We start from the raw sequence: 12,023 nt of genomic DNA, 5'->3' as shown, positions 1-12,023 counted from the left end.
TCACAACCCACTTTCCTGTGTTGATTCACTGTTGAATAAGGGTCACTAGAGGAAAAATAACTTTTAAAAAAGCCTTAAGGGTAATGTTAACAAGATTTGCTAAGCCTGATCATATACAAGTCTATATGTTCAGTATTCATCCACTGCTATAAAACTTTCTAATAAGCTGTCATGGATTATTCAAAATAACATAATATCAGGCTTTAAAATGTGCTGAGTCTGATAGATGTTACTTCCAAGCTTTGTCCCTATTGAAGCATTAATTCACTGCAAGCATCTGCTTTGTTTCAGGAAAACCGTGTGTGCCAAAATTCCAGCGGGTTCAGCAAGCTCAGCGAAACAATGACGTCAAAGGTGAAAAGAAGGGAGACATTAAAATGTTTGCGCTCAGGTGAAAAGTCAGCATGCAGCAATTACTGAACACTTAACCTGCAGCAAAACATGAACTCAGGCCACAGAGTGGCAAACATTACACTGCAGGATCATCGGTGGGTGGATGAGAAATCAGATCTTCTCTCCCTCCAGTAGTCATCTCAGTAACCTTCAATTTATGCATTTACTGAAGCCGTTTGCTTACGCTCTGTTTTGGAGTTTCCCAAAGGACTGCTGTGGAGTATGTGAGGGCACCTGAGGAAAAGACTTACACTTAAACAAGAATAATACAGTTGCTTAGAGATTCATGAGAATGCAGCACACAAAAGCAACAGAGGGAAAGGGAGACTCAAGCAAGGTTTTCTGAAAGCCGGCGGAGACAATAAGAGGGAGAGGAAGAGAAAAGTTAGCTTTAGACAGAGGCTACACAGAATAATTATGAGTGAAGGAAAACACAGCAAAGTTTGGACACATTTTGACATGACAGACAGTTCAAAGCAGAGATAAGACTGCCCAAAGTTAAAATTTGCATCGTGTAGGCTCCACCAGCAACCTGCACAGAACTGTTCAACCGTCAGTGCAGTTTCAAGAACAAAGACAAGCAAAGAAAGTAGCTATTAATAATTAAGATGTCAGTGTGTTTCCTGTAATTGCTTTTCCTCCTACAATGTCTACAGCATCACCCACACCATTACAAAACATGTACCGTAATGGTGTGGGCAGGCTCTTTGAGGTCAGTTTATTTTTTTCAATAGGCCATGACCCCATAAAAACAGAAAAAGGAGAAACTGGCTAAAATGATTTCATGAGACTTTCAGTCATTTTCAGTCACGGAAGACAAAGGATTCAGAAAGTATATGGTCGCTCTCAGTCCAACATATAAACTCCCAAGCAGAAAAACACTTTCCACCCCAAAAAAATCACCCCAGGCTTATATGACAGAGAACGTGCTTTGCTCCTAGAAAGGGTAAAAAAAGTAACAACTGTTTGAATAACAACCGACTGCTGGAAATCCCGAACCACCACATTCTACATGCCATTTTGTTGAAAATTACAAACTGGTGTCCTGCCTACTGGCTTGTTTCGCATTCTGTGACAGACATACTTCTGAGAAATTAGCAACAGAACTGCTCAAAGTGGCACCAGAAAGAGACGTGGAAAGCAAAGAAGTGTGCCGTGTTAGAGGGAATGCAGCTAAAAAACAAAATGCAATTAAAACCCTGAAATGGGATCCACCACCCATGCCTTGCACACACAATTAACTTGCTTGTAAGAGATTCTCTGAAGGTGATGAACAGAGAAGCTCAAAACCATCCAACGACAGATGGGCATTCCTGAGCTGAAGCTGAAAGCAAGATTATGTGACTTGGTGGAACTCTACTAAAATAGATTCTGGATTTCAAGGATACAGTCGTCTCCGCTGTTATCAGAGCACCTCCCATTCTTCTGAGTCAAGAGGAATGTGAGGCCTGCACTGTTCCGTGCAGACAGGTACAGTCTACATATCATGCTATGATGTCATTATTTCCCAGCTATCATGTTTAGTCGTTGTATTATTATTATGACAAGCAGATTAGGCACGACTGGGTATATCATAGAGTTCAACACATAATTGTTTGCCCATTTTCAGTTATGTTGCCCATTTTCTAAAATGTTCATGTTCTGCAAGAGTTGAGCACTAGAGCAGAATAACCATGGGGAAAGTGAAGGAGTTAGTGGATGCTCTGTCCATACATGGAAATTCAATTCCACAGGATGGAGTGCAACCCTGCTCTATCAGAAACCACCAGAAATCTTGACCCAAGATTCAGTGAAACCAGAGCAGCTGATGAAGTTCTTTAGAGAATAATTTCAAAAAGATCCAGCTAGTCACAGGGCCAAGAGAGAGAAGAGGCAGCAAAGTGCATAGAAGAGGAACCACATGCATCAGCCTCCAAACTCCAAGCAAAAATAAAAAGACGTCCATCAGCAGACTCCATGGTGGAAGTGGGATTAAATCTTGAGGAGACTCTTTCACAGAGAGACACAGACCCGCTGAGCTAGTGGCAAACTAATTCATCAGTCTATCCACGTCCTTCACATGTGACGCAATTAGTCTCTGCATTGCAACAACCGCTGCCCACTTAGAGAGAATCTTCTCAGAAACAGGACCAATCATAATAGGAAGTAGAAACAGGATCAGTTCCTCAAAGATGAGGCTCTTGGTTTTTTCAATCTTAACAAAATTCTTGGTAAAAAATGTCATACTTAAAATAAGGAGTGTGAAATTTGTGGTCAGTGGCCTTTTTAATAGTATTTAAAATACTGAATCCAGCTGGTGCCCACACTTCACGAATCACCTGCAAATCCTTGAATTAGCTTTTCTTCACATTCCTCTCAATGTGAGGATTTCTATGTGTGTTTATTAGTCCCTGTCTGTCTACCCCTTGATTGTTCCCAGCTGTCCGTGGGGTTGAATACAAATTTTGTAACAATCATATTAAAACAAGGACTTAATGAAGTGAAAGGAAAAATAGACAATGTGTTGGGTAATCAGACATGACAAAAGGGTTCGTGTTTTGGGCTTCTGTGATATGGGCTTCTAAAAAACAGAAAAAGAAAAGAAAAGAAAAGAAAAGAAACTGCACCGACGTCTGTGGGAATATATTTTCCAACACATGAGCATTTACATCTAAGTAGTGCAACAGTTGCCTGCTTACCAGATGAGGAGGCTGCGAGCTCCCGGACGTCCCGCCCAGCTGTGATGTCAAACAATTAGGGGTGTCAAGGATCTGAGCTCCACATTTTCCCTAAAGCAGATAGATCTGCCCGTGAGGCTGAACGCATTTGACTCATCCGGACGAGACAAGGTAGGACGATTAAAAACTGGCATTTCACCAAGAGATTAAATATGGAGATCAATTAAAATCAAATTAAAAATGTGGGATTGAGATTGAGATTGAATGGATGAAATGTAGCCTACTTTTTTTTTCTTTTTTTGTATGGGAAAAACAACGATTCTTGTGTGAATCTGGGTTTTGCTGTTATGCAGCTTTAAAAGCTTTCGGGGAATTGCGGAAAAAAAACCCTGAGGATGTTAATTAAGCCGCACTTTGTGAGATGAGTTTTATGGCAGTGCTGCGATGGTTTTGGTGTGGTTTCGACAGAGAACAAAAAGCTTCTGTTCATCAAACTCGGTTCCACTTTTACTCTCGCTTTGATCTTAGATTTTCACGCAGCGTAGAAATTGATGCTTAGCTTTATGTACGCCTACTAAGAGGTTATAAACCCTTTTAATTTACTCCTGTTGCGTGGGTATTTTTTTTTTTTGTTTTGTGTTTTTTTTTTCTTTTTGAGAGAATGTTTGTATATCTAGATATGTTTATTTGGTTACAAAGTCAACAAGCTCCCAAAAGCACAGTCAGAATGGTTCATACACTTTAAAGCTATGTAAGTGAGGAGTTATGCGAACAAAGTTAGGCGAATTTAAGTAGTATTCTAAGCAAATTAACTTAAAGATTGTTTATTCTGATGCTGCAGGTTTTACTTTATTCAAACGACCTCCACAGGATTTAAGATGGCTAATCTTTTCTCTACCGTGTTCAAACGTGTTAACATTAGAAGTGGGTCAAAATTTGTTTGTAACTATAATATAGGTACAATATTCCTGTACAATTCTGCTTGATTCAAATCTCGCTTCGCAGCACAGTCTGGTCTTCCTCCCACTTACTTCGATTCCTCCTGTAGAATTTCTACCTGGTCAGTCAGCAAACAGAGTGAGAAGTTGTAAATTTTCCACTCTGTTTTAGCCTGAGCCTGCCTGTAGTTTTAGCAATGGCAGCGGAGAAAGAGAACGAAGCCGTTCAGTCCATACGCTTCCAGATATTGAATGAACATTAACAGCCACTTGTTTAGTTTGGCATTTCTCTCTTTGCAATGGAGGATGGTTGTTTATAGAGCACGGTAATTTCCAGTAAGCTTCACAGCATTGAACTGGTGCATTGCATACACCAAGGACAAAGGTTGGTGACTGCTGGGTAAAATGTCAAACTTTAACAGTCTACACTTTCAGGAAGCAATTGTTTCTCAATAGCTGAGACCCCAAACTCTCTGTACAAAGCAAAGCGCAGAACAAGGGACTGGTTGTGCCATCCATCCATCCATCCATCCATCTTCTTCCACTTATGTGGAAGAAGATGGTCGTGGGGCAGCAGCCTAAGTAAGGAGGCCCAGACTTCCCTCTCCTCAGCCACTTGGGCAGCTGCTTTGGGGGAACCCCAAAGCGTTCCCAGGCCAGCCAAGATCCATAGTCTGGGGGGACTATGGATATTGCCAGTCTATAATATAACCTCTTCCATCAGGCTTTCTGGTGTAGTTACATTTCAAGATGTAACTGTTTTGGGGGGTTGTGTTTGTTTGTTTTCCTGATAACCTGAATTGATTACATATCTACAGATGAGAAAATGCTAATCCAGGATGACAATATCTCCAAAAGTCATTTCAATGTTGGTGCAACTTAATAACTGGTTTCACCAACATTTGTTGGTGGTAGCAGCTACCATCAGGTGATAAGGGTTTTTCATCTTTGTGAGGAATTTTGGCCCGTTATTTATTGCAGAGTTGCTCTCATTGCAAAGTTCTTGTGTCTGGTGATTTTTGAGACTCCTTTTCTATGTGCTTTGAGTCATTGACACAATGTACAACTTAAGAACTTAATTTAATGAACTGATGACCAGATATCTTCCTTCAGGAGTTTCTGATAGAGAGCTGAAGTCCTGGTGTCATCAGTTAGAATAAGATATACAGAACCAGGATCCAAAGCCAGAAAACAGCCCCAATCCATCACACATCAACTTAGTTTGACTGTTAGCTTTATGTCACATGCATAACATGACATGCTGTCCAAAAAGTTAAACATTTCTCTCAGTGTTCCTCATAATATTTTCCCAAAGCCCTTGAGATTATAAAGATGTTTTTCAGCAAATGTGGGCTGAGCCTTTGTTTGGATGCCGTTTTAATTACTAATGTTGTTGAGCACAGACCGTAACACAGCCGAGTGAGGTCTGTTATGTTCCAGCTGTTGTTTTTGGTTCTTTTCTGACGTCTTTGACAAGTCTACAGTGTGTTCCTGGAATAATTTTGGCATGGCTTCCAATCCGGGATAGGTTCACCATATTTCCATGTTTTTTCCACTTAAGCATAATGACTCTCACTTTGTTTCTCTGGAGTACCATAGCCTAGCAGAGACCCTTTCCAAGATGGTGGGGTCAAATGATTTAGTTTGTCATCTGTTGTGAAAGTTTTTTTAAACTGTGACATGATGTGTTTATTTTGTCAGACAGGTCTTGTTTAAGGGATTGTTTGTATTCAACAGGTTTGAGAGTAATCTGACTTGGGTGTGGCTATTAAGAAATAACACACAAACCAAAGAAATCATTAAGGGGGCAAATACTTTTTACACCATGATTTGTCCAGTAGCTCACTTCTCATCACGATGTCCTTGTGTTCCAGTATGTGACTCAGAGGCTCCTTAGAAATCTGACCAACACCCATGCCATCACTTATGTCGACTGGTCATTTTTTCCTAAAGTCACCGGAGGTTGCTTTAAATGCTGTTTGACATCAAGATGTCCTGGTCCAAAACCTCTAAAGAACACCAACAATTGCAGCTTTAACCACACAGCAGACAATTGCATGTTTCTTTTCGTCTCCTTTCTTTCTTCAAAATTGAAACGAAATTAAAAAAAATACATTCCTAATGTTGTCTATGTGATTTTAATCATTGACACAGCTGCTTTTTGAGATTGTAAAATGTAATTGGGTTAATTTAAAGAAACTTAAGATAACTTATTAATTAAAATTTAATAATCACTTTGTTTGAGTACTACCAGATTATATCCCTAACCAAAAACAAAACCTGTCTCACACCTTGCAAAAGTATGTTAGTGAATTCAAGGTAAAGTTATTTGAATAAGAAGTTCTTTCAACTCATCCAAATGCAAGATTTAAAAAATGAAGTGTAATTTACGTTTAGTCAGGCAAAACATTTTGGTAAGCTAAATAAATGCCAAGAATCTGAATGTATATGACAACTTTAGGCTTTTTAAGTTGTTCCTCTAAATGTTTTTAATTAATTTTTAAAATTTTCCTTCAATTTTTTTGAAAACTAAAACTTAATGTTTTGTAATTTCTTGCAGGTACTTTAACAATGATGGAGCAAGCTTCTTACTATTACAGCAATGTCACTGATCTGATCAACAATGACTCCTTGTATGTCGATGACGACGACTACTACAGGGATGATCACGATCATGGCAACAAAGATGAGCACTCTGAGCTGAGGCAGTCCCTCACCATAATGTCCCTCATCGTCTACTCGCTGGCCTTTGTCTTGGGCGTGCTCGGGAATGGAGTGGTTATCTGGGTGACTGGCTTCAAGATGAAAAAAACCGTCAACACGATTTGGTTCCTCAACTTGGCCATTGCTGACTTCCTCTTCACGGCCTTCTTACCACTCAGTGTGACATATACAGCTATGGGCTTCCACTGGCCATTTGGCAAGTTTATGTGCAAGCTGAACACTACCATCAGCTTCCTGAACATGTTTGCCAGCGTCTACATTCTGGTGGTGATCAGTGTGGACAGATGCGTGTCCGTTGTCTGGCCTGTCTGGGCGCAGAATCACAGGAATTTGCGCAAGGCTTCATGCATCAGTCTGTGCGTTTGGGCGTTGGCTTTGATCCTCAGCGCTCCGTACTTTGTCTTCAGGGATACCGGGCCGTCATACGAGAATGAGAACATCATCAACTGCTTCAACAATTTTGCTATGTCTGAGGACAGTGAAAATCAATCTGTCCTTGAGCTGCAACTTTTCCGCCACAAGGCCATGGTCATCACCCGCTTCCTCCTGGGCTTTGTCATTCCCTTCAGCATCATCGTCTCCTGCTATGCCGTCATAATCCACCGCCTCAGACGAAATCGCACACTGGCCAACCAGTCCAGCCGCTCTTTCAAGATAATTGCCGCCATTATTGTCACATTTTTCCTTTGCTGGGCTCCCTTTCACGTTATGGGTTTGTTGGAGATGGTAAGCAACATGGGAAATCACTCAAGTGAGATGTTGCTCCACATCATCGTAATCGGAGTCCCGATCGCCACCAGCCTGGCCTTTCTCAACAGCTGCCTGAACCCGCTGCTGTATGTGTTCATGGGCCAGGACTTTAAGGATAAAGTTCGCAAATCCATCCTAAAGGTCCTGGAGAATGCCTTCCAGGAGGAGGTGTCCCGCTCTTACACCTACACAAACTCAATGGTCACCATTCGAAGCAAAGACAAATCACTCTCTGATGCCGAGGTGTGAGACTGTCATGGACACTTTAGCTGTACAATGTAAATGCTGCTGTAAATATAAAATCATTTTTATCTACTCACTATGTATTCTACTTTGCTTTGAATGCTTAGTTTTGCCTCAAAATATAATCTACAGTCACTGTTTAGTTTTGGTTCTGAGCTACAAAACATGAATTCTAAGTATATTTCAAAATAATGCAACCTTTTGCCGAGTCAAAGAGAAACTGGGTTGCAGCAAGTTTTTTTTACCAGCTTCCTCTACTTTTTTAACTTGGAAACCAGAAACTTTGAACTTGACACATGATACTGTCCACAGTGGTCATCTGTGGGTTTACACCACCTGTGAACTAGAACAGTGTGTGCAGTTTCATTATGTCGTTCTCAGAACTTAGGTCAGCAACAAGTAGTTTCACCTGACAGCTGCTGTCATTCATATTGGTCACCTGTCATAATACCTTCTTAGACACTGATTTCTGTCTGCTGCATGCTTCAATAAATATTTCATTGCCTTTTCTATGAAGCTTGAAAGAAATATGATGTTGATAAATGATGCTCAAAATTCCAGCTGCATTATAATTATCTTTGCCCCAATTTCTATGCATTTTATCCTAAAGACTATAAACTACTAACTGAAGGTGGAGGAGCTGGATAAGGCATAAAAATCCTCTGGATTTTATTAAACTTAGAAAATGTGCCTTTTTTCCCCTGTATTGATGATTATGTGATTATGATTATGTTACGGTATGTAATATGTTAAACATCAAGTTTGATTTGTATTTCAACATTGTCATTTTTAGACTGTTTTCAGCACTTGTTTTAGTTCTACCGGTAGCCTGATATGAGTGATGGCGATTCATCAAGTAGAAAAATAGTTATTTTTGAATTGTGACTAAAAATTATCTGCATATCTATTAATGACATAACACAATTTATCACGAGGCAGCTTATCGCACATCAAACTTCAACGCTTTTAAACACCACTAGAGGGTGCTGATTTATTGTATTCTTTATATCAGCAAGTCATCGGAGGAGTCTGCGGGTGATCTTTTCTCACTCAAACAGTAAAAGCAGGAATTATTGACATTTTGTCCATCATAAATAAAAGAACCAACCCCAATTTCAATGTTATAACTGGTATAGATGTTGGCTAACAAGACATTGCTAGTTATTTTTTGAATGTGTGACATTACAAACAGTGCAAGTCTAAAAGATTGTTTCCTAGTTCAGTTTTTTCTATATTAATCTTTCTTCTTAGAATATGTTGTTTATTTTTACAATAAACGAATATTATTGTATGAATTATCTATGTTTAAATGGCTTACATTTAATCTTTTTTTCTGAAAACCAAAAACTATTATAGCTTCTTCTGGTGAGGTAAACAAGACAACGTCAGTGTTGGGACATTTTTTATAGAAGTGGAATCTAAGATAACTGAGCAATAAGTCAGTCAATCAAATACTAGTAAAATCAACATTTAGGGAATTTTAATGGGATTTTATAGCCAGTCCTTCCACTGTCTATATCCTCTTCTCTGTGCAGAGTACCAGGGGACCCGGTTCCTATCTCCCGCAGGCACTGGGCCAGTGGTGCGATACATCCTGGACATTTTGACAGTTCGTCACAGAGCAGCCATGCAAATTACCTAATAGTCATGGTTTTAACTGTGGGAGGAAGCTGGAGTAGGAGAGAACTCACACATTTACAGGAAAAACAGTAAAACATGTACAAGGATATTTCTGTTGCTACCCTTCAACAAAAAACAGAAGCAACCAGCTGCTGTCTGTTGTATCATATTTAGTAAATATAGACTACCTGTGCACAATCTAATCAAAGTGCAACTGTTCTATGAAGGCCTCAGAGGTTTGTTGGAGAATAAGCAGTGTCATGAAGACATATGTTGTGGAGAGAAAAGCAGGGTTAAGTCATAAAACTACATCCCAAGTTACATATTTTTTACAGAACACAGTTCCATTTATCATCCGAACTTAGAAAAAGAAAGACACAACTGGTGACCTACCAAGACATGGCTGTCCATCTAAGGCAGCTGACAACTCTTAACTTAATGAGATGGAAAGATGCAATGTTTTTGACAGGACAGTGAGTAAGTCATGTACTCATTATGATGTTCATGGAAGAGTGGCAAAAAGAAAGTCATTATTGAAAGAAAGAAATCAGAAGACCTGTTTGTCACAAGCCAGGTAGGGGACACAGTACACATGTGGAAGAAGGTGCTCATGCTAGCTAGGACTGAAACTAATCTACTTTGGTGCAAATGAGTAGGGAAAAAACTAATTCTGCAAATTACTTTGACCGCTTAGCATAGTAGTGGTATCATAATTAAATACAGAAACTGACAGGGAAGCAGTTAATTGCTTCCCTGTTGGAGTTAATTGCAGACAAAACAAGAAAAAAAGAATCCCCTGGAGGTTGCAAAAGAGGATGAACAATGACCATGAAAATTAAACTTAACATACAACCGGAGTTACAAGATCAGTGGATGCAGACCACAGACCGTGAACAGCCATTGGAATAATTTTGTGTGGCCTCTCACCACAGTTCAACAATTATCCACATTTGTCTTGCGAGCCCAGGTGTTTAATGTAAATAGATAGTTTTATATTTTTATCGTTTTTTTTATTTCAGGGCAAGATTTTTTGCAGAAAATTTTTATTTTCTTGAAAAGGTGGAACATTTTAGGTACAATACAATGTATTTTTTTCTTATTAAACAGTTATTTTGCTTTCACTTTAAATCAATAGTAAATAGAACCACAGACATTCACAGACTTTTACACAAAAGCAGACATTAAACCTGGCTAAATAAACCAAGCACATTAGAATATAGAGTGCTACTACATCCAGTTGAACAACATATCCAATTGTTGTTCAACCACAAGAATGTTTTCTGGAGAAAAGCAGAAAGCAATCAAGTCAAACAATTTAAGAAACTGTATGCCTTTATTTAAAGAGGCATTAGAGCAACCCCTCCAGTTGCCACCCCTTTGTTTGGACCAATACTGTTTGGAAATCCCCCTTTACTATAAAAAGTTCACAAAGAAAATTGATAACTCTAATCTAAATTTCTATGCATCAGTAAAAGTCCAGGTTTAAATACAATTTAGAACCAGCAATTCTGATCATCACAGATAATTTCTATCCAATATGACGGGCCTCAAATTATTTGGCAGAGAAGAGTTGTTATGAAAACTCTTAATTTTAAGACATATATTTTCATGCCGTATTTAATAGAAGCCAAATTAGCTTTTTTTTCCCAACAAAGACTTAATCTGTGGTAAAAAGAAATCATTTATTTGAAGAAAATATTAGAATATGCAGTGTTAACTTTATCAGAGCAAAATGAAATAAAAACACAGAACTGTGTGAACCTTCATTGAGCGCATAATTTTATGAAGTGACTGATAAAGTCCACAATATCTTTCAAAATCCCCATTTGACATGGAAATGCAGAAAAGGTTGTATATGAGAGGAGGACTTTGCTATTTTTCAAAACTGTTTGGGCAACCAAATACTTGCAGCACCAGTCCAGGAACTACTTTGTCGCAAACACATACTGTGCAATAGCTTCGCTGTTTGGTGGGGATGATGAAACAGTCAAGGTAAGAAACAGAAGCACTAATTATCATATGGCTTTTTTGTTGTTGTTGTTGTTTGTTTTGGGGGGGTTTTACATCAGAGTATTAATGTGTCTTTTAAAATTTCAATGTGCCATTGAAAGTTGGATATAAATGTGTAAATAAACTGTTTATATAAAATAAAATCTGAAAATACACAAAACAGTTGTGAAAAGCGTTGCTGAAATTGTGTCATTATCATATTTCCTAACTTCTTCAAATCTAACCAAAACAATCGTCAAATGTTTGTGTTGGTTTCTAATACAAAAAAAATTGCTTGCACCTCTATCACTTCAAAGATAATAATAAAAGCTTAAAGGTCAACCAGCACTTCTACTACATTAATGAAATCAAACAGCATCACTGCCAATAAATTGTGCTACATATGGGCTATTTTGTGCTGTTAAAGTTTTTGTTTCTGATGCTTTACTTTTACAGATTTTAATTAAAGTTTAAAGATCAGCTGGTCAACCAGACTCAGTTAGTTGTTTATTCTGGTACTTTTGAGTAGTTTTGGTTTTTAAAGTACATCTCATTGCTTATGGGTGATTGGACTTTTTTATAGGATCAAAACCTTTTTATGTTCATGACAACCACCACTGGACATAAAGGAGCTAAAAAAATAAGTCATTACATGGTAAACCCTATCTGACATGTAACTGTAAGAGAAAACATGATAACACAAGCAACT

At 38.6% G+C, this 12,023-nt stretch overlaps 1 protein-coding gene across 1 annotated transcript; it reads left to right on the top strand.

Annotated features, from left to right (window-relative positions):
- Positions 1-3,124: 3,124 nt before the first annotated feature.
- Positions 3,125-11,428, top strand: LOC122831364 (chemokine-like receptor 1). The gene is made up of 2 exons (XM_044117488.1): positions 3,125-3,221; positions 6,549-11,428. The coding sequence occupies exon 2, from the start codon at positions 6,560-6,562 to the stop codon at positions 7,709-7,711; it is 1,152 nt and encodes a 383-aa protein (XP_043973423.1). The 5' UTR covers positions 3,125-3,221; positions 6,549-6,559; the 3' UTR covers positions 7,712-11,428.
- The last annotated feature ends 595 nt before the right edge of the window (positions 11,429-12,023 follow it).

This window comes from Gambusia affinis, linkage group LG05, assembly GCF_019740435.1.
Source record: "Gambusia affinis linkage group LG05, SWU_Gaff_1.0, whole genome shotgun sequence".
Classification (NCBI taxonomy): domain Eukaryota; kingdom Metazoa; phylum Chordata; class Actinopteri; order Cyprinodontiformes; family Poeciliidae; genus Gambusia; species Gambusia affinis.
Note: the sequence above shows the minus strand (reverse complement) of the source record. Positions and strands in the feature narration are given on the sequence as shown.

Coding starts and splice junctions, on each gene's coding strand:
- LOC122831364 (XM_044117488.1), top strand. CDS start 6,560: ATGATGGAGCAAGCTTCTTACTATTACAGCAATGTCACTGATCTGATC.